The 22,698-nt window shown below is 39.9% G+C and overlaps 1 protein-coding gene across 2 annotated transcripts in view; it reads left to right on the forward strand.

Annotated features, from left to right (window-relative positions):
- The window catches only part of LOC124797949 (F-box/WD repeat-containing protein 5), an 82,113-nt gene that overhangs the window by 25,891 nt on the left and 33,524 nt on the right, over positions 1–22,698 (forward strand). For both annotated transcript variants that reach the window (XM_047261094.1, XM_047261095.1), the window contains exon 3: positions 10,474–10,631. In XM_047261094.1, coding sequence (XP_047117050.1) covers positions 10,474–10,631 — 158 coding nt within the window. The remainder of the gene's footprint in view (positions 1–10,473; positions 10,632–22,698) is intronic.

A 22,698-nucleotide genomic window follows, 5' to 3' on the forward strand; every position in this document is an offset into this window, starting at 1 on the left:
GTGGGTTGGGTTTATCCTTGGTGGTGGTTTTTGAAAGAAACAGATTATTCACCAGCTTGAGTACCTACCTTTGACATATTATTGAAAAGTAGCAAAACAAAAATGTAAATCAATCCGTCTTCACAATAATTATCATTTAGTCACACAGTCTTTTAAATGATGGAACTGTTGCTTAGGAAAGAGGGAAGAGATGCTTCATATAAGAATAATGGTGGGGTACAACACATCTTTCTTCCATATATTCCCACCACTCACCTCTGCCATGTTTTTTATCAGTTCTGAGTGTGATATAAGTTTGATGATGTGGCATTTGGCCTTTAGTATATGTTGTTTGTACTAGAAATTTATTTGTTCTATTAATTTCTTCATGGGATATGATAGTGCATAGTGCTCATTGATGCATTTATTTTCATTTCATTGACATGTGAAACTCTGCAATAAATGTTTGCTTTGTATGGCTTTTCAGGTATAGGGCTCCAGTTAACTGTATAAACTTCTTGGTAAACTTATATTTTTGATTCTTCAGTTTCTCCCGGTGTATTCCTTGCTCGAACTGTCCACAGGTGTACTGCTGGTCCATAGTGTCCAGCGGGCACAATATTTAGGTGATCAGACATGTCGCAATCATCAGGTGTGCTGACGAACTGAGTTCCTGAGGGCGGGTGGCCATCTTAAATCCCCTCCCCGTGTGAGGCGTTCTCTCCGCAGTCTGCGCCCGTGGCCGCCCATCAGTGGTCGCTGAGACGCTGGCATCGGCGTCTGTGGTGGTGTCGGTGTAAGTGCCTCGTCCGCCCTGGTCGTCTGTTGGTTTTCTTTGCCAAGCGACTTTTTAATTAGACTCAGTGCTGGTCCCCATGCCTTGCTGAGGTTATAGCTGCAATCTCGGTTGATGAGTCCATCCCTGGTACGAATTTCGGTAGCCTCTCTACCGACACTGTCCCAGTATTTATATGTCTGTGCCAAGACCCTAATATGTTGGTAGTCCATTTCATGATTTTTTGAACAAACAGTGCTCTGTGACCGCCAACTTGTTGGGGTACCTAAGTTGAGTATGCCTCTGATATTCTCGGCAACGATCTTCGATGGTGCGCACTATCTGTCCAATATAAGTCTTCCCACACTGATAAGGAATCTGGTATATGCCAGCCTTCCTCAAACCGAGATCATCTTTGACACTTCCAAATAATGCTTGTGTTTTATTGGGTGGACAAAAGACAGTTTCTACTCGGCCGCCCGCCCTCAGGAGCTCAGTTCGTTAGCGCGCCTGACAGTGCCAACTTGTCTGATTGCTGAAATATTGTTCCTGTTGAACACTATGGACCGGCGTTACACCCGTGGACTGTTCAAGCAAGAAATACGCAGGGAGAAACTAAAGAATCACATCATGTACCTCTACGGAGAGGAGATGTATTGCAGCATGAAGAAATTCGACAAGTTGCATCACCGAAGGAGCCGTTTGCTGAGTGCTCTTGCTTTTCTGAAGAGATGTCATGCTGATCAGGTAGTACCAAACTTTGCTAAGGTTCTGCAGCAGCTAAGAGAATTAAGAAGCACGCTAGCCTTGTCTTGGTTCGTGAGAGGGTGCACTTTACCAGCTGCTGCCTTGAGTGCAACTCCCAGGAACTACTTAAACTACATCTTCAACTATCCAATCATTTTAATTCCGGAACCTGGGGCTGGATTGATGGTGTTTCCTGGGTGACCACAGGTTCTACACATAAGAAGGCCTCAGGATGTCAGATATCTAAATTCTCTCGTCTTTCTGACAAACCATCGCTGGAGGCCCCATAGAAGATGGTCATCAATCTCACCGACATTGAGCTGACTGGGAATGCAGTTTCTGTTCTGGAGAAGGGATTTAATTTTGCCCCCACACCTAGGTTCACTTCTGTAGTGGGTGTTGTCAGTGAAGTTGAACTGGTTGCTACGCAACTACCACCTGAAGCAGCTGAAGAAGTATGCCGGGAAACCTGCTGTGGTCTGACAAGAACTAAACCAATCGAGCTGAATATTACCAGCAGGGAGAGAGCAGCTATTCGAGACCTGAGACAGAGCCCTGAGATTGTTGTCTTACTGGCTGACTAAGGCAATGCTATGGTTGTTCTTTCCCATAAGCACCACATTGAGAAGATGAAGAGCCTGCTGAATGACGAATCTTACAGGAAGATCAATGCTGATGCCACAAAGAAGGTGGAGAACAAGACTAGGGCTCTTTTCAAGAATGAGGATATACCAGACGGTGTCACCAAAAAATTGACTCCTCAAGGAATTGTACAACCATGACTTTATGGACTCCCTGAAGTCCACAAAGAAGGGGTGCCATTACGCCCAATTGTCAGCATATTAGGGCACCTACATGTTTGCTGGCCGAACACCTGGCAGAGTTACTAAGCCTTTATGTGGATAAATGCCCTCATCATGTTTGTAATTCTGTGGATTTCATGAAATGTCTCGACATCTTCAAGCTGAAAGACTCAGATATCCTGGTGAGTTTTCATGTTATTTCATTATTCACCAGGGTGCCTCTTCAAGAGTCAGTTGAACTTATTGCATAGAAATTTGATGAGAAGATGACCAACCTTGTCAGGCATGTTTTGACATCCACATATTTTCTCTTTGATGGAGAATACTATGAACAAACAGAAGGAGTCGCAATGGGGAGCAACTCTCGCCTGCGGTCGCTAATTTATATATGGAGTACTTTGAGGAGGAAGCTTTGGCGTCATCCAAATGGAAACCTACTTGTTTTCTACATTACGTGGATGACACATTTGTGATCATGGAAGGGACAAGCTCATAGACGTCCTTACACACCTGAACTCCATATGTCCAAACATCAAATTCACTATGGAGACTGAAGCAAAAGGAAGATTACCATTCCTGGACATCATGGTCAAAAGAAGAGTGGATGGCACCCTAGTCCATGGGGTGTACAGGAAGAAAATGCTCACCGAGCTGTATTTGCTTGCAGATAGCTGCTACCATCCTTTGCAGAGGAATGGGGTGCTAAAAACACTCTGATGCAAAGAGTCTGCCTCATGAGCTGGAACACATCAAAATTGTATTCCAGAAAAACGGGTACTTGGAATGGCAGATCAGACGCACTCTCCGCCCCACCTCTACAGTACAGCGTTTGGAGACAGAAGAAGTCGTGGAGGAAAAGATAGCTGTTGCCTATATACCATATACTGGCGCACTATTGGGAAAATAGGATGAATATTGAGGAAACACCAAGTGGGAACTGTCTTTCGCCCACCCAATAAAACACAAGCATTATTTGGAAGTGTCAAAGATGATCTCAGTTTGCGGAAGGCCGGCATGTACCAGATTCTGTATCAGTGTGGGAAGACTTTTATTGGACAGATAGTGTGCACCCTCGAAGATCATTGCCGAGAACATCAGAGGCACACTCGACTTAGGTACCCCAACAAGTTGGCGGTCGCAGAGCACTGTTTGTCCGAAAATCATGAAATGGACTACCAACATACCAGGGTCTTGGCACAGACATATAAATACTGGGACAGCATCGTTAGAGAGGCTATCAAAATTCGTACCAGGGATGGATTTATCAACCGAGATTGTGGCTATAACCTTAACAAGGCATGGGAACCAGCATTGAGTCTAATTAAAAAGACGCTCAGCAAAGAAAACCAACAGGCGACCAGGGCGGATGAGGCAATTACACCGACGCCACCACAGATGCCGATGCCATGCACCTGATGATTGCGACATGTCTGATCGCTGAAATATTGTGCCGGTTGGACACTGTGGCCCGGCAGTACACCCATGGACTGTTCGAGCAATATAGTTTTCTGATTGTGTCCCTGGTTGATTTTGTCTTATTTTATAAAATGTGCCATTGTTTAGTTTTCAGTCGAGTAGTTCTAGTAATATGTACCAGTACATCCAAAGGCTAACAATAGTTAACAATAAATAACCATTTAGATTTGTTTCTCTTTGTAGAGGTTAAAAAGAATTTTAACTCATTTTGTGTATGTATTTTGTGTTGTGGGTGAGACACGAGTTCACCATTCTTACCAGAAATGAAACAGCAACCAAAGAAGTGTGTGTCAACTAATGGCCATCACAAAAAAGACAAACATAATCTCATCAACTGGGAAAGCTATGACCAGTTATTTATATGGATGCAAAATGAATTCTTTTCTTTTGAAAATCTTTTTATGATTGTCGTGAAATGGGAAAAACTACAAAAGTCTTCTTGGTCAACCAGATGCAAAACTGTATGAAGAAGGCCTGTGTTGAATGCACATTCTTACAAAGCTGTTTTGAACATTAGAAATCTGAGGAATTTGAGTTACAAACTGTTGAAACATCCATTGTATTCACCAGATGTGGTGGCTTCTGACTTACACCTATTCCCATATCTAAATAATTTGTTAAGAAACTTTGGCAACATATTGGAACTTCAGTGATTTTTACTTTATATGATAACAAATAGTAACAGTTTAAGTCACAATTTCTTTCCATTATTTTGGTGATGACTGGCAGCTCCTATTTTAAAATGCAGCAGTAAATACCAATTATCAACTGTGGATATTGGTATTCTATTTAAATCACTTTTTCACTGTTCTTTAAACTGTGTATTAATTGTAATTTAAAATGTGTTCTTTCCACATCCCACTTTGATTTTTTGACACTATTGACCAATTTTACTAAACAATCAAAAATTTTATTTTGAATTATTTTGGTACATGTAAATCTTGTCTTGTTCTTCTTTGGATCAATTTGTTTCACTGTTACTAGTTCAGGATGCTGTTCAAAGGTGATATCTGCTTTGTGATGACTGTTATTGTGTGTTTTCATGATGTTTCTGTTGTTGCTGCTGCAACTATGCTTTTTGGGACATGTTTTTTTCCTTCAAAAATGAAATTTGGAGCGGAGAACATCTCTCTACTACTGATACTTTGAGAGCCTTTATGTAAAACAGAAGCGTGTAATATTTCATTCTGACTATTTTGCTTGTAATTAAAGGTTGGGTGGAGGAGGGCACGATTTGGTTATAATTCTGGCATTCAGTGCACGGTGATAAGACTATAGTTATGAGATTCTGAAAGATCAGGAGTCTGTTAGGATTCCAAATAAGAAAATTGTGATCCTGGGCACTCAGCCATCCCAGTCATGATGTTGACGAACCAGTTGTTACAATCTGCCATAACAAATGGCATGGGATGCATGGCACACAAGGAGTTGACTTATGATTAGTTTATACACAATAGCCACCTTGCTGAATTAGAAAAAAAGGTTACACCATGCAGAGTATATTATATCTTGTTTTGTGACCAACTAATAGTTACTCATTGGGAAAAGGGAAACAGGGAAACTGTTGTATTCTCTTTAGCCACTTTTATGTCATCTTGTCTCTGTAGAGGATGTTGGTTGGTGACTGGTATCCTTGTTCTATTACACAAACAGTACACAATTAATAACTGGGTTCTTTATTAATAAAGAAAGAGCTACTTAACTTAAGTTTTCATGTGTTGTGATACAAGCTCTCTTCTGTGTAGTCTACGTAGCCTCAATGCTGTTGAAGTAGAAGTCCAGTACATTCACTATAAGGTTGCTATGTGCTGCCTGTCTCTGTGCTAGAGGCAAGTTTGCGGCTCTGTCTCGGTGACATGCTGGAACTCCACAGTGTACAGACTGAAACTAACAGGCTTGAACTAACTGGCTAAACCGGCCCTCCGGTCTGCGGCAGTGATCCTAAATACTGGCAGCTTAGAGGGCATTGGTGGCATGTTTCCAGCAAGTCATGTCATTAGCCTCTATCGATACTCTCATAAACTCTGTGCCACATGGTGTGCTTGTGCCAACGTACACCAACACAGAAACATAAACAAAACTTACAAGTAACCTTTCTCGATACATGAGGACATCACAAATTCCAAGAGGAAAGTCTCAGTGATGTTGAGTAAAGGGGATAAATTTAAAAATGTTAAATTGGTGTAATAACAGATGGCATGAGCATACGCCATGACGCATTTTTGTGAGGGATGAAGGCACTTTGACGAAGCCTCCCAAGTGTTTAATTGTAGCCTCTACATAAAAATTAGTCATTACTGCAGTAACAACTTTTTACTACAAACTGGATAAATATAATTAAAAACCACCTGTTTGCTTATAAAGTCTTGTAAGTAAATGAAACAAAACAAAAGTTCACTTTGTAGCACAAACAAGATGTGTAACACTGAAAAGTAAAGTCTATGTCATACAGCAGTTGATACTGGCTGCAATACCTTAGCCTAACATGATTTAATTGGAGATGATGAATAAAAAACTAAATCTATAGTAGATAATGAATGTGGTAGGGAATGTGATATAGTAAACTGTCAAACAATGGAATGTCCAGGATGGAATAACAACAATATTAACAAGTGTCCAGTGACAGTGGTCATGTGTAAGAGAGTTGTGCTTTTGTGAAAGTGTGTGTGTGTGTGTGTGTTGAAAGCTAAAATGTATAGCCTTCTTTTCTCTATGCCTGTCTGTGTCTCAATGTCTCCTCTGTTGTTATTCAGTAAAACTGTGGTGTATAAAGAACTGACTAGTTATTCCTTCAGCACTGCTACATGGCTGCATCAATCGTTACCAGCAGCAATCATCATGCTGCGACATGCATTCATGTAGAAAGCAACGTGAATAAGAAAAAATTTTCAAGCTAACAGCAACAACCAGGCTGAACATCATCCTCTTATGAGATGCAGGTTGAACAAATTGGCTGTATCAGTAAAAATTACATCAGTCATTAACTCATAATTTTATGAAATGCTGAACTTAATGATATTGACGTATGCAATTCGATAGTAAAGCCCCTGTGTTTCACTTTAGCATGAGGCTGAGAGTGATCTGTCCACAGAAGTATGTAAGATTCTTATATATTTTATACTGTCAGGTGCTCTGATCCATCTTCACCACTGTTATAATTGACATCCTCTGTGTCATCATGTAATGTGTCAGCTGCCCTGGCAGTACCTCCCATGCTGGTACGTAATTATCTAGACAGTAATTACAATTATGAGCAACTTAAATTGGAAAGACCACATAGATAATATTGTGGGGAAGGCGAAACAAAGACTGCACTTTGTTGGCAGAATACTTAGTAGATGCGACAAACCCACTTAATAGACAGCCTACATTACACGTGTCCATCCTTTGCTGGAATTTTGCTGCATGGTACGAGATCCTTACCGGGTGGGATTGATGGAGGACATCGAAAAAGTGCAAAGAAGGGAAGCTCGTTTCATATTATGGCCCAATAGGGGTGATTGTGTCACTGATATGATCAGCGAGTTGGGTTAGCAGTCACTGAAACCATAATAAAATAAGAGAAATCGGAGCTTGAATGGAAAGATTTAGGTGTTCCATTTTCCCACACCCCATTCGAGAGTAGAATGGTAGAGAAGTAGTATGAAAATGGTTCAGTGAACCCTCTGCCAGGCACTTAAGTGTGAATTGCAAAGTAACCATGTAGATGTAGATATAGATGCAGATGCTGATTTGAATGCAGATGTGACCTTTTAGAAAGTGTGATGACTGGAAAGTAAGAATGTATACTTCGCACATTTCTGTCTAACCCTTTAGTTCATGTAAGATGTACATCAATGAAGCTATCTGAGAATTAAAATGTACCTGGTAACTAACTTAACCATGGAAGGACAGTGACTTCTTCACCTTAGGACATCATGGTAGTGTTTGAGTTGCCTCTAAATGCTACTGAGGTGGTGTAATACCATCTTTTTGTAAATAAGTTCTTGGTCCACCACCAGACAGCTTTGCCAAGTCACAGGTTGGAAAGATCACAAATACCATTAGATGGCTAAATAGTACTAACTCTTCTGGCAATGAAGGTATCTCAGTCAAAGTACTAAACTCCAGTGCTGACTTGGTAGTGCCACCATCGAGTTGCCTTTGTAACGAGTTGATGAGTAAAGATTGTAGTTCCTGGAAAACTGAAACATGCACAGTAATAGTGATATATGAAGTTGGATCTAAAAGTAATGCCGTCTGTGTCATAAAAAATTTAATATTCAACTTATACCAGAAGAATTATACAAATCATAGCCTGAACTGTCCCCTGTGCAACAGTACGATTTAACATAGTCATCATGCATTTTTACACAGTTAGGCTGTCATTGAATCCAGGCATCAAAACCAATTTGAAAAAATTCAGAGTTTTGATTCGTGACCACTGATTTTAATGCTGTTTCAATCACTTACAAGGAAAAAGTGTTTAGGGATGTTGTAATAGAGATCAGCAATGTGCAAAGAAGTTTGGAAACAGAGAAGTGGATATTGCAGATAAACTGTGCAACACCTGGCCACAACATCTGTCACAGGCATCATTCAAGGACTTCCTGATGAAGTAATGCAATGACACAGATGCATCAGAGATCACAAACAACAACAAAACAAACATAACCACACTTAGAAAACTTAAGGAGGCAATAATGCATACCCACCTATGTCATTTTTCGCAATGCAAGTGATTGGAAAAATGGGCTGGTCAGTGCTGCCTCATGCATCCTACAGCCCTGATTTGGCCCTGTTTGACTTATTTTTGTTTGAACATACGAAAGACAACCTACGTAGCTACAGATTCAATGACTTGTATGAGGTTAAAACAGCTTTAAAATCCTGGCTCATACCCTAAATATTTCCATACAGATTTCAATGCTTGGACTCAGCGATGGCTGAAATGTGTACCAATGCTTGGTGATTATGTTGAATGGTAATGTTGTGTACATAACAAATCAGACTATGATCTGCACTAATTGTGCTGTTATATTATGTTCATTATTAATTTTTTGTGACACAGGAGTCATTAGTTTTTGATCTACCCTTATACAAAAGTGCAGATAAGGAACTGACATGTAACTGTGAACCAATAATCCTCTTCCTTTTGTTAAATGGAGGTAAGCAAGTGACCCATAATTATAGACTCATTTCCCTCATCCATATTGTAAAATTATTTTGAGAAATTGGTGTGTAACAAAGTATTGCATGCCTTCCTGTCTTCCTTTTAAAAGCTTTTGTAAAGGCTTCTTTACTCAGAAAGCAATATATGATCTCAAATATTCAATTCAACAACAGATAAACAATAAAAAGTAACCGTTTTGCATTTTCTGTGATTTTTGCCAATGCCTTGGATATTGTGGTTATCAAATTGTACTAAGGAAGCAGTCTTATGACCTTAAAGGCATTCTTCCTGTGTGAGTTGCCTCTCATCTTAACAATAAAAAACTGTGGCTCAAAAAAGGAAAACTACTGTATAATTAAAACTTCATTTTCAGTTGAGAAACATTAAATACAGCACCTCAAAAGGTTCAGTAACTTGTCTGCTCCTGTTCTTGAATTACATTAATGACTTACTGTGAGCTGCTTTGCGGGAAACTTTCTTAACACATAATCTTAAAGACTCATATGACTACAGGAACTAGAATTAGATCAATAGACACACGTTAGATGAAAATCCATGTGTGAAGCTTCTAAACTGAATTTACACTAGCACATGAATAAATTAACACAAATTATCTGTTCTTCTTGCTTTGTGAATAGAAATCTCTCATTTTGTTGAATTGAAGGTGGGATTGCTAATATACGTTGCATACTTTCACTCCATGCTGTACTAAGTCATTATTTCTGTTGTAATGGAGGAAAAACCAAAAGAACTATTTAGTCTACAGAAGCATGTGACTAATAATTAAACATCTTGCAGAAGGCTGTTCAGGGACCTACCAATCCCAATACCTACACGCCAGTACATTTACTCCACAACCACATTACTAAAAATAAAATAATTTTTGTCTGTCACAGTATTAGGTTCAGAGTAGTTGTATATTGTGATGCACAAATCTGTAACAGGTTGCTAGTAGACAGATATCAAGTAGAAAATTTGAAATTATCATATGTACAAAAATAAAGTAAAATAGTGCCTTATTAGACACTTCTATAATTTATCAAAATATTTGGACTCAGAACTGTGAGTTCATTTTACACAAATGATCATGTCGAACACATGAGAGAACTGAGGCCTTCCTCTTTGTCTCTGTCTCCCATCATCCTTACAAGTAGGTTCCACTCAGTATGGTCTGTGAGCAAGCTACCTCTCCTTTACAACCTTATTGAACATATCAGTTTTCCTCCCAGGAAAGAATCTTAGTACCAAAAGCCAGATGTAAGTTTTTCCTTTAAAAATGCCTGTTGGCAGTACTACTGTACAATAATGTACTCATTGAGAGAGGGAGGGCTTCTGGCAACAAAATTAAAATAATAAAAAAAAAATTGTAAAATCATTGTTACTGACATTTAATGGAGATAACTGAAAAACAGGTTGTGAATCACTTTGATAACACACACACACACACACACACACACACACACACACACACACACACACACACACAGAAAAAGTAATATGCTATTGAGATGTTTTAATTATACCAATCTTACATTAAACAGGAAAATCATCATGGTTGTCGGAGTACAAACGTCTTACATATCATACACCTTTAATTCAGACGGAAGTTCTGACAGAACATTCAAATCAAGTTCTTCACGTAAGCTTCTCTCATGATGGGTCTTTGTTTGCAACTTGTTCAAAAGATGGATATGTTCTGGTAAGTACTTATCTTTCATTTACTTACTAGTAAAGTATGTAGTGCAGAAAACATTTCAGTTTTATCAGCGTAGTGCTTACTTTGAACACATAGAGGTTCTTATAGGATGCTTGTTTAAAGTGCTTTTTGTGGAACACATTTAAGATATTTTCTGTCTCTTTCATTGTTGTTTTTCCGTTGCCCTGTATGTAACTATTATCTGCCCCCTTAACTGAGAGGTCAGCATGGCTGACTGCCATCTGAAGGACCTGGTTCGATTCCCAGTATTGTCAGGGATTTTTCCTTGATGGGAGGACTGGCACAGTGAGCTTTCAGCCTCATGAGGCTATTTGGAGAGCTACATGACCGATTAGTTGGGGTGACAAACTCAAGAAACATGACAATGACTGGGAGAGCAGTGTCCTGACAACATCCCCTTGAAACCATATCCAGTGATGCCATTGGCAAAGGAAGACACTATGGTTGGTGGGGCCTGACTTGCCTGTTTAGGACCAGAATACAGAACTTTATGTACCTTACCCTTTTACTTAATTATTGTTTTACGTGCTATGATGAAATAAGTTAATTCAAAAACCATTTTATTTCAAATTTACTGCTTAACATTTGGAGGAATGTCCTTTTCCTTAATGCCAGGACTAGAAATCTGCAATATATTACAAAGGCTGTGGTCTAAAGACTAAGTAAGCAAAATATATGAAACAATGTTTACAATCTCCTCCTGTCGTTTTTCTATGGAATCCAAGGAGCTAAGAATGTTATTTCAGCATGAAGACGTAAAAAAAAAAATTTGTCAACCCTGTAAATGTGCTCTACTTAACACCTGCCCCCCCAGTCCCACCACTTATTTCTTTTCCACTCCTCTTCTAATTCTAGTGGAAACGATGTAGTGCATACTGTTTTAATTATGAATTTAACGCAACATTATTTGCAAGATTGAGTTGATGGAGAAATTTTGTTCTTGAATTAATAATATATGAACCACTACAGTACATATCATTTTTATTTATTGTATATTATGTAAGGGAACTGAAGTGCAGATGTATTTTGGCATCAATTCTGGATCAAATGTTTTTCACTTCGACAGCTGGCGTTGCTCCCACACCAGCACCCAATTAGCATTCTGGCAGGTGACTCAGTGTGTCTATTCATATCCACCAGCAACTATTTGTACCCAGCCAGGATTCCCCGGGTTGGCAGAGCTAATGCGCTGTCAATGAGAAGTGCCAGTGAATATTTGAAACTGCTGATTTTGAAGATAGCCACTTAAGTGACTGAATCAGTGACTATTACCACCATACAGAGGTGATCATCTCCAGCAAACCATACCATAAGTCATTAGCAAAATTACACAAGGAAGAAATCAAAACTGTATGGTGGAAAGACACTAATTCTTTTTATTTATTTATTTGTTTATTTTTTATTTCAGCTCAGTCTGTTGGGAGAACCTAGAACCGAACAGTAGGAGAAATAACAGCATTCGAACGGTCCACAAAAGATGTCAGAAGGTCTTTTTCAATAGATTACTCATGCTAATAATTAATTTGATTTTTCTGTAGCTTATTGGAATCAGCAATACAAACTTCAAAAATATGGATAAAATCGTATTTAAAGTTAGTCTATCAGTTTTCACAGAAATCTTGTATTCCTGCATAGTTTAGTTTCCTGGAGACAGTCACATACAGTCATTGTCTTTCATGCTGAACTGTTACTAAATAATGCCCCATCTTTAGCATCAACATGAAAATACTCCTAGACACTACTAACCAGTCTGAAATGGCATCAGCGGCAATTTTATTCTGCTTGCAAATCAAACTCTTGAACTGTCCAACAATAATTAAATGACAAAGCTGTGGGTATAATCCTTTAGAGTCAGTAATTATGAATTACTTTAATGAAGATGCCTCATATCTGAATCAAATTTTCTTCTTAAAATTTGGTCAGTCTTGACATAAAATATTGCCACCAGCCGGCCAAGTCACAAACTAAATCAGTTATTAACTGAAGATGGTCATAAACTTGGTTGCCCCTCAGAACAAACATACACTGTATGTTGTGGAAGTTACTTTTCTGGTGACATATTTGCTTGTCATCTAGTGTGAACACAAGTCCAGATTAAGAGCTCACTCCTTCCCTTTTTTACTTTGTTTTGGTTTTCTAATCATTTTTTGTCTGTATGTTAAAGGTTTCTATCTATTGGAAGTCTAAAGTTAATTCATTTTACTCTCTTACTGGCCAGTAATAGCAAAATCATTCCTGAAAAGCACTTTCGGTTGTCTTGTCTCATGTAGAGTTTTCCGTCAATGAGCAGAGCTGGCCACTGGCTAACTGATTGTGGTGGGTGTAAATAAAATCAAAATAATAAGTGTTATGATGGATAACGTCCCAACTAAGCTTTTGGATTACTGCTATTATTGTATCAGCAGGCTCTATCCTGCAATAGCAGCTCTTGATGCAGTCATCTCGGTGCTTTTCTTAGATTGTAACAAAAATGCATCTCAGTTACTGGCAAAAAGTGCTATCTGTGATGGACTTACTCTTGCAAACCAGTTCATACTACTCATACTCCTCTTTGTTCCACTAGATGCATAACATTATCTTCCATGAACTCAAACTCTTTTGCTTCAGAGTTGCATAAAGGCACCATATCATGGCACCAGTAACAATATTGGATAGGAATGCTGAATGAGCCAACAGACAATGTTCAAGCAAAAACAGAGATATGGCCATTCTCTGATATTTAGGTACATGGTAGCAGCTCATCACATTGCCTATTATTTTTACACTGACATGGATTATCATGGAATAAATGATTTAAATGCTCTTCATCAAAGTCCATAGTTCTTCCTGAATGTAGAGAATCATTCATGTCAAAGAGATCCATAAAACCATTTTCTGACTCAATTTCACTGTTGACACACAACCCATACACTGCAAAAAGGTTTTGAGGTGCCTTCACCCCTCCATTAAACACTAAAAAACTATATTCTGCAGATATGGTAATGAAACATTATGCTAGAATGTAAATAATTTAAGAGTAAAGCTAACATTCACGAAATAATTGAGGCATTGGCCATTGACAGGCACATAAACACAACAAATCTTTACAAATTTTCAGACAAATCATTTATTACATTGGAGCAAACATGTGCCTCCCCCCCCCCCTTACACACACACACACACACACACACACACACACACACACACACACACACACACACACACACCTCTGTATGGCTACAGCCTGAATATACTGTGTCAGGGTGCAACTCTGCATCTTGCCTCATATGGGTGACTGTGCCATGTGGAGTGAGTGAAGAGAGAAAGGAGACAGGGAGTGGGAGAGGGGATTGGGGAAGGGTGCATGGCAGCTTTGTTGTCTGGGAGAAAGAGGTAGCAGGTGCACAGGATAGGAATGAAACATGGGCACTGTCACCAGTGAGTTTAAGCAGTGCATGATGGCAATGACATAAGTATGACCTAGAGGAGTGGTTTATGGGGGGGGGGGGGGGGGGGTATCTGAACAGAAGAAGGGGACACTGCAGGGAATAGGGTGTGGATGTAAGATTAGTGAAGCTAGGATCCTGCAGCAGGATGAAGGTGGGTGTGGGGTGGAGAGATACTAGAGATGGAGTCCAGGAGGATCATATGAACAAAGGCTGTTATTGCAAGGACAACTGTCATCTATGTTGTTCAGAGAAGCTAGTATTTGGGGGAAGGCCCAGATGGCACGGGTTGTGAAGCAACTATTGAAATCAAGTAAGTCATGTTCAGTAGTGTGTCCTGCCTCCAGGTGATCAGTTTTGTTTGTGGCCACTGTATGGCAGTGGTCATTCATTCAGGTTGACAGCTGTTTGGTGGTCATGCCCACATAAAATGCTACACAGAAATTGCAGTACAGCTGCTGTGTGACATGACTAGTTTCACAAGTGGCCCTCCCTCTTATGGAATATAATAAGACTAGAGTAGGATGGGTTGGATGGCTGTATTGAACAGTTTAACAGCCGGATCTTCCTCAGAGATATAACCCATATGGCAAGGGACTGATATTAGGTGTGTGATAGGGATGGACCAAGATATTGCATATGTTGGATAGGCAGAGTAATACCAGTTTAGATGGGGTGGAAAGGATTGTGATTAGTATGATCCTCATTTCTAGAAATTATGATAGAGCTCTAGAAAAGGATATAGTTCAGTTTTTTTCAGTGTAGGATGATGTGGCATGATGAGTAGTAGTTCCTGCTTTACAGCTGGATTTAGGGATTGGTGGTTAAAGTAGGGCTGTGTGAGGATGTGTATTAGGAAATCTGTCTGTAGACTAGGCTTGGAAGATTGTACCTGTCTGAGAAGGCATTAATGAGACCTTCAACACACTGGGCAAGGGAAGTCTTGTCTCTAGAGATTCACTGTCTGTTGGTAGCCAGACTATGTGGAAGTGATTTTTTGGTGTGGAAGGGGTGGCAGCTATCAAAATGCAGTTGATGATTAGTGGGCTTAATATGGATAGGGGTATGAACTGAGCCACCGGAAAGATTGAGTTCAACATCCAGGAAGGTGGCATGTTGGGCTGAGAGGGCTCAGGTGAAGCAAATGGGTGGAAGGTGCTATAGCTGTGAAGGAATGAGGATAAGATGTCTTGACTGTGGGTCCAGAACATAAAAATATCATCAGTGAACCTGAAACGGACAACAGCTATGGTGTTTTGGAAAGCTCAAAAGGTTTACTCTAGATGATACATACGCAGGTTGGCATAGGAAGGTGCTGTATGGGTGTCCATTGCCATGCTGTGGATTTGTTTATATATCTTCCTCTCGAAGGAGTAGTAGTTCTGTGTGAGGATGTTGTTAGTTATGTGTATAAGGAATGAGGTGGTAGGTTCAGAGTCAGACGGATGTTGTGAGGAGTAGCGTTCAACAGCGACAAGGCTATGGGCAAGAGGGATGTTGGTGTATAGTGATGTACTGTCGATAGTGTTGAGTAGGGTTGCAGGTGGTTGAGAGATGGTAAAGGAAGTATTTGTATATTTGATATGGGAGTCTAGGCTACAGACAGTTGGAGATCATGATCTACATAGGTGGATGTATTTGTGATTGGAGTCTAGCATCCACCTACATTGGGGTGTCCAGGATTGGTGGGTTTATGAATTTTGGGAAGCATTTGTAAGGTGGGTGTGCAGGGAGGATTAGCAGCAAAAAAGTGTCTCCACTGTAGGTATCAAAAGCAGGTCTTTCATAAGTCAAACTTGAGTGAATGTAGGTGTGGGCCTTAGATAAGGCTGAAACTTCTGTAAGATTGAGGTCTTCGGTGAAATGGTTGACAAGAGTTTTGGGGTTTGTTTAGGTTGTATGTTTTGTGGAATATTGGGAAAGAGTTCTGGGATATGGGGTAGATGGAGGTCAGCATGTTCTGGGTGCTTTGAGGGGCTGAAGATGGAGTTCACTGGGGATGGGATAGCTGTTGATGATGGGCAGTGGTGCTCTGAGTAGATAATAGGATGTCAATAAATTCGGTAACCTATGGAGGTGGCGTTTGAGGTGATCTTCCAGTTGTTTTGGTTTGGGGGATACAGTGGAAACGGGATTTGCACATTAACAATATCTTGCAGAGGGAGCAGACGTGGATCAAGAATGCCTGTACCACGGAGATTTCTTTCTCTAGTTTCAGCTTACTTAGGACTAGGGTTTGGTGGAATCTGAAATTTTGAATGTCATTGTCATAGGAGGGGTGGCATCCAGATAGGGGAATTTTTGTGGTTAGCCAATAGGTGGGATTCCATGATTTAGGTAGAATTTAAAGAACAGGATATGGGACTGGGTCTTGGCTAGATATAGGAATACATTTCTGAACTGATACGGGTAGACTGAGCGAGTACCCATTTGGGATGGGATGTCGCTAGGGAGGAGGAGGAGAATGTAAATGTTGTCAGTGAGTGATGGGCAAATTCTCTGAAAATATTGCGTGTAAAACTGAGTGGTATTTGATGAGAAGGAAAAACGAATGAAATTAAGTAAAAATGTGAAATAGACATGGGAAATGGACAAATCAAACCATTAGATGGCTGTAAAGGGAACTAGGGAGGACAATTTGAATGGTTTGTGAGATAAAAATGGCAAAGGAAATTGTATTGTGGGCCGTTGGACGATTCTGTGAAGTAGGGATATTCGTTCGCATATAAGCGATTATTGTGTGTTGCAAAATAAATGACTGATGTGAAATGATGATGGAGTAATGTATAGAGGAGGGATGGATCAATTTTAAAAGTAAGCTGCAGTAATTTGCTGCTTCGATAATTTTTAACTCTGATATGGCAGTCGGATGCATAGGTGGATAGCATATGCTGCAGTCAAAGCAGTTGCAAGCAGTGCTACAGAGTGCCCCAAGAGTTCCACTTGACAGTGCTAGCCAGGTCTAGTAATGAGAGTGCATACATAACAAAGGTGAGAAGGAACATGTAGGGAAATGTGTGGACATACAATAAGAGAGGGAAAAAGCAGATATGAAATATGATTCAGTAATAAAGGACAGATGACATTTTAGGATAGAAGGGAGTCATGTGGCAACATAAATATAATGATGGAAAGTTCTGGTAGAATAAAATAGTTTAGGAGTTGTGGTGACAACTCAGTGAGTAGTAGAGGAATTGAGTAATAGTTCATCAGCGTATGCTGCAATTGTGTGTGTGTGTGTGTGTGTGTGTGTGTGTGTGTGTGTGTGTGTGTGTAGGCATCCATTTGTAATTCTCTTGATCCACCTGCCATTCAACTACTCTATTACTATGATAGTCTAGTAGACTGTTGTAAAGAGTTACTGGTACTTGCAGTCCCCGTAGTCTTGTGAACGCTGTGGGCATTGACTTATTTTCACAGAACCCATATTGGCCACCTGTTGCCCTGTTGTCTGTTACACAGAAGCTGCTCATGGACCTTTGATCAGGCAAATTGGCCTATATGATCTTGGATTGGCCAGGTCATTGTCTTCTAATTTTTTGATGATAACATCCAAGCTGCAAGTACTCTTACCAGTCTTAGGGTGTCACTTATTACCTCAGCTAAAAATTGGTTATCTGTGGTGCTACTGTTTTAAGGGTTTCAGAGTGAATGCCATATTGGCCAGGAGCTGCTTTATCTTTTAATTTTGCTATGGGTAGTGCCATCTCTTCCAATGTGATGGAGCAGGTGACAGTCTCCTGTGTGTATTTTGTCTGTGTTAGAACTCCTAAACTGGTGTGATATGGGTGGTCTGTACTAGATCCTGCAACTACATCTACCTGCACTGCAGATGCAACTAGTGGGTTGCCCCTGCCAGCCTTACAACATTGGACATATTATATACCAGCACAGTGGTTGATCAAAACTTGCTAGTCTCTTTATAAGTTAGCTTCCAGCATACTCCATAGGAACAAGTGGCACCCACATCACCACCATGGCAGTTGGGTCACCACAGGTGGTGCTATTTTTGTGGTTTTACTTTAAATCCCCCAATCACTTACCTGCAGCATGCCAAGCAAGTATCAGTCTGCCAAACCTATACACAAGTGGCCATCCAGCCACTGATCCAGCATTTGTAACTGCAGCATCAACCACAGAGGGTCCACAGTAGTACCACAACGAGCAATCGGCAGTCACTACTGACAGCTTCGAGGGACACTGTGCTCCAGGGACAGTGCATGCTGGTTGAACTTTGACTTTGTGCTTCTGTCAAGCAATTGTCTTCAGAGACAAAAGTCCTACTAGATTAATTCAAGCATTGTTCATCACAGTGAACAAACTAGTAACCTTAGTAACTTTACTTTTCTTGTGGCTCCATATTCTGGAAGATTGGATTGTGTGTGTGTCCACCAGAATTATATGTATCTGCATCCCGTGGCACCTTATACTGGAATCTTCTATTGCTTGTCCATCAGAAATATATGGCTCAGCATCACTATGGCTATTTTATTTTAAATTACTTTCATTACTTTTTGAGTTAGAAATAGTGTTTTGTTATTGAACTACCGGGAAATATTATTGGCTCATCTGTGGTCGCACTACAGTCAATGTTGTGGTTGTTGTTGTGAAGTAACTTTCAAAGCAAAAATTCCACTGTACTTATCCATCCTTGTGTGAAGACTCAGTCATTTCACCTAAGTGTGGCTAGCACAAATTTTGTATTACCTTCCCAGTCATCAGTTCATACATGCGCACCATAAGTTGTCGCTCAATTGTGTTTGAACACACTTGCCCCAATAGTCACTCGTTGTCTGCAGTAGCAGTTCCTTGCACTGTCACTTCACCTCTCTAAACTGTTCATCATATTTGTGCCTCTCTAGCAGTTACTGTCCTCTGGTAGTATCTGTATGTAAGTCTTGAATCCTTTTTGAGGTTGCTAAGTTCATTCAAACAGACTATTTCGCTTTTACTCGTATCTCTTGCTATTAGGATTGTTTTGTGGCTATTGTAAGATCTCCATTAATAAAATTATCTTATAGTCAATGCTGATTTCAATATGTGAAAGGATGTGCGTTGCTGCAAAGTCCTGTAATTCCTTCAAGTCTGCTTTACTAGATAAAAAGTGCTTGTTGCATTTTCTTCTCGTGTGCATGTGGCAATGATTACGACATTATGTTCACTGTTTGTAGCCCCATTGTGTACCTCCCATGATAAGATGACACCAATAGATTTTATATTCATTATTGTAATGTTAGTGTTTGATTTTGCTTATGCCCTTGCTAAATGTGTAGGGTTGGCCCTCCCTTTTCCCTTTTAACTATGTATCAGTTATTTGTGTGTATCTTGTCATTGATGTCACATCCTATGGCTGTGTTCACGATGACTGCCATAGTGTTGAATGTGCATTGGTATACCTAGTGATGATGAACTTTTTATGAAGTGGGTGTTGTGCAGTTCTATCCGTTCTACAGTTGAAGTGTGTAAAGAGAATAATGTGTAATTTTGTCAGTTTATGTGTAGTTCTCTGACAAGATCCGTCCATATGGAGAATGGGTAGACAGAACTGCACAACACTCACAACATAAAAAGTTAGTCATCGCTAGATCTATCAACACATATTCAACTGTGTGACACTCATTGTGAACAGATCCATGGGATGTGACATTAATGACGAGATAGACACGAATAACTGATACACAGTTAAAAGGGAAATGGGAGAGCCAACCCTATACATTTTAGCAACAGGGCAGAAGTAAAATCAAATACTAACGTTATAGTAGTGAATATAAAATCTATTGGTCTCATGTTATCAGGGGAGATACACAATGGGGCTACACACTGTGAACATAATGTCATAATCATAAACATTGCCACACGCATGTGACAAGAAACGTACAAGCACTTTCTTACGTGGTCAGTGCATAGTTGTGATGTCTTCACTACAGTCCACTGCCTGTTGACTAATATGATCACAGCATTTGGATTGGTGCCCCCCCCCCCCCCCCCCCTGTGTTCACTGTTGCATTGATTGTGATACCAAACAGCTGTCCGTTCTGTGTGAATGGCTCCTACAACCATATCTCATCCACACACTCTTCCTTCACGACCTTTTTCCAGATCCGCTTTCATGGAAATAAACACACAGTGTTTAGTTAGAACAGCTTCATGGATGCTTGTTGAAAACAAAGGGTTTCATACTTATCCTGGTATTGTCAAAAACTACATGGCCATGTGCCCTCTTAAGCTTTCTGTACACTTGGTCCAGGTTGTACCCTTCCAGTCTCTGTGAAAACTCTCCCTGTTAGTTCAAGCAGTATGCAGGGATCAGTGGGGAGACTTTCAACCTTTAAGATAGTTTGGTCTGATGTTTGCTAGAAGGAAAGCATGTTGTGCTTCCTTTCAGGTGCATTTTGGATGTTGTGAAATGCTGTGTGGTTTGAGAAATATCTCACTGTCCTAGTCTCTCAATGTACATGTTCTCTTCTAGGATCCCATAACCACAGAAGTAGTTTTGCTGGATGTTATGAATCTTTCCTTCTGTTTCAGCATTTCATGGTTTTTGATCAGCTTATTCTTTCTTTGTGTTTGATAGATGTTTTGTTGGATGTGTTGTGTCATTTGTGGTCACTGCATATCGCTCGATGCATCTGTTTGCGTGTTGCTGTCATTGTCAGGTCATAGCTTACCACGTGAACCTACTCCCTGTCTTTGGAAATGCAGTCACTGTTCTCTTATGGATAGTCATGTCCTGCGTATGATGATGGCATCTGTGTAACCCCCTGAAACAAAGCACACAGCCTTGGAGTATCACATACTTTTTGTCAGGTCATCTATGTTGTTGTCTTAACATCAGTCTGCCCATAGAAAAATATTTCTGTAGCCTCGCTTCTAGTAGTCTCCAACCAATGGTCCTGTATGACAGAGAGAGTGGGGGAGAAGGGGGGGGGGGGGGCTTTCAAGTTCTTTAATTCTGCTAAAAAGGCAGGTGCAGATGTGAAAGGGTTGCAATACTTTTGACACTCAATATGGTAAGACTTAATGGTGTGATTAGACTTAGTTGATCAGGATGTACAGCTCACTCAATTGATCACGTGTAGGCCTTGAATGACAGCGTTGTGTGAAGTACAATAGTCAAATTCCTGAATGATAGCAATCTGTACAGTTTGGGCATGGATAGGAATTGCATTGATGTTGGTTCCAAGCAACAGTTACAGTACATGCATACTGCTGAATGCTCGTTGGCTGTTGGAGAATGCATGATATAAGTGTGCAAACAAGCCTAAACTCGACCACCATTTTTCATGAGTCCAACTACATTAATGTTGTCTCTTGTCTCTTGCAAGCATGCAGCATTTTCTGTGACCCTCTACAGTGCTTGCTAATCATTTGATGCAGAACACGTAGTAGATGTAATTTCAGGCCTGACAACAAGATAACAAGATGGGAAACCATTGCATTATGACACCCATTCTAGACATCAAGAATAAACCCAACTCTAATAATTTATATATGTGAGGATAGTATGATGTGAAGAAAATTCATCTACCCTAGACTGTTACTTTCAAGAACTTAACTTCTTTTTGTCAGTGATAGTATTTTCCAACATTTAATGTGGCAGCAACAGGTACATAGTGAAGCTACTCTCCTAACTAGCATGACTCTAGATTCTATGTGACAATATCTGTTAACATTAAGTGATAACACTTAAGGGAATATCAGGGATGAAATGAAAGTAATAGATTTGTCTCAGTTGTGTTGTCTTCAGTTACTTTTCTTTTTTCTGTCCTCCTTCAACAATAATACATTTATAATTGATACGTAAAGAGAGAGATGAGGTTTGCAGCACCCTTGACAGAAAAATGCATATTACAACATAAACTGTATGATTCTGTACCATTATTTTTAAAAACGAACAAAAAGAATACAGTATGTAAATAACAAGGTTGTACAATCTTCGTTGTAAACGTAGCTGTCACAGAAACTAGGTCTAAGACTGCCGTGTATGACAGCAATAAGTTGGCTACCCCTCAAATTACTAGTTTTGACAACTTGTGTAACGTGTCAATGTGTAGGTTGTGGCAATTATTGGAGACCTGTTCTCATGTTGTGTTTTCTGCCAAGATGGCCGCCGATTGGGTTGTGGCTTGATATCAGCTTTGTGTTGAGCCTATGTTTTCACATGGTGAGAGTAGTAGTTAAAAGCTGGTGTTCACTCTTACAAGTGCAGGCAGTCACATTTGTTCTGGTGCGTGGTATCTTAAAGAGGTATAAGATGCGAAGGGGGCAGTTCAAGTGATCTCCCTCTAAAATTAGGAAAATAATAAACTTGCTTAGAAGCAAAAACTCGCATGGAATCGATGGCATTTCCAGCAAAATACTAAAAGCTTGTTCTCAACAGATAAGTAAGATTCTCAGCCACCTGTGTAATAGCTCTCTGGAACAGGGCATTTTCCCTGATAGACTGAAATATGCTATTGTTATACCTTTGCATAAAAAGGGGATAGAGCTGATGTCAACAATTACCGTCCAATCTCCCTTCTAACAGCTTTATCCAAAATTTTTGAGAAAGTAATGTGTTCAAGAGTAGCTTCGCGTATCTGTAAAAATGAAGTACTAACAAAATGTCAGTTTGGTTTCCAGAA

This window comes from Schistocerca piceifrons, chromosome 5, assembly GCF_021461385.2.
Source record: "Schistocerca piceifrons isolate TAMUIC-IGC-003096 chromosome 5, iqSchPice1.1, whole genome shotgun sequence".
NCBI lineage: Eukaryota > Metazoa > Arthropoda > Insecta > Orthoptera > Acrididae > Schistocerca > Schistocerca piceifrons.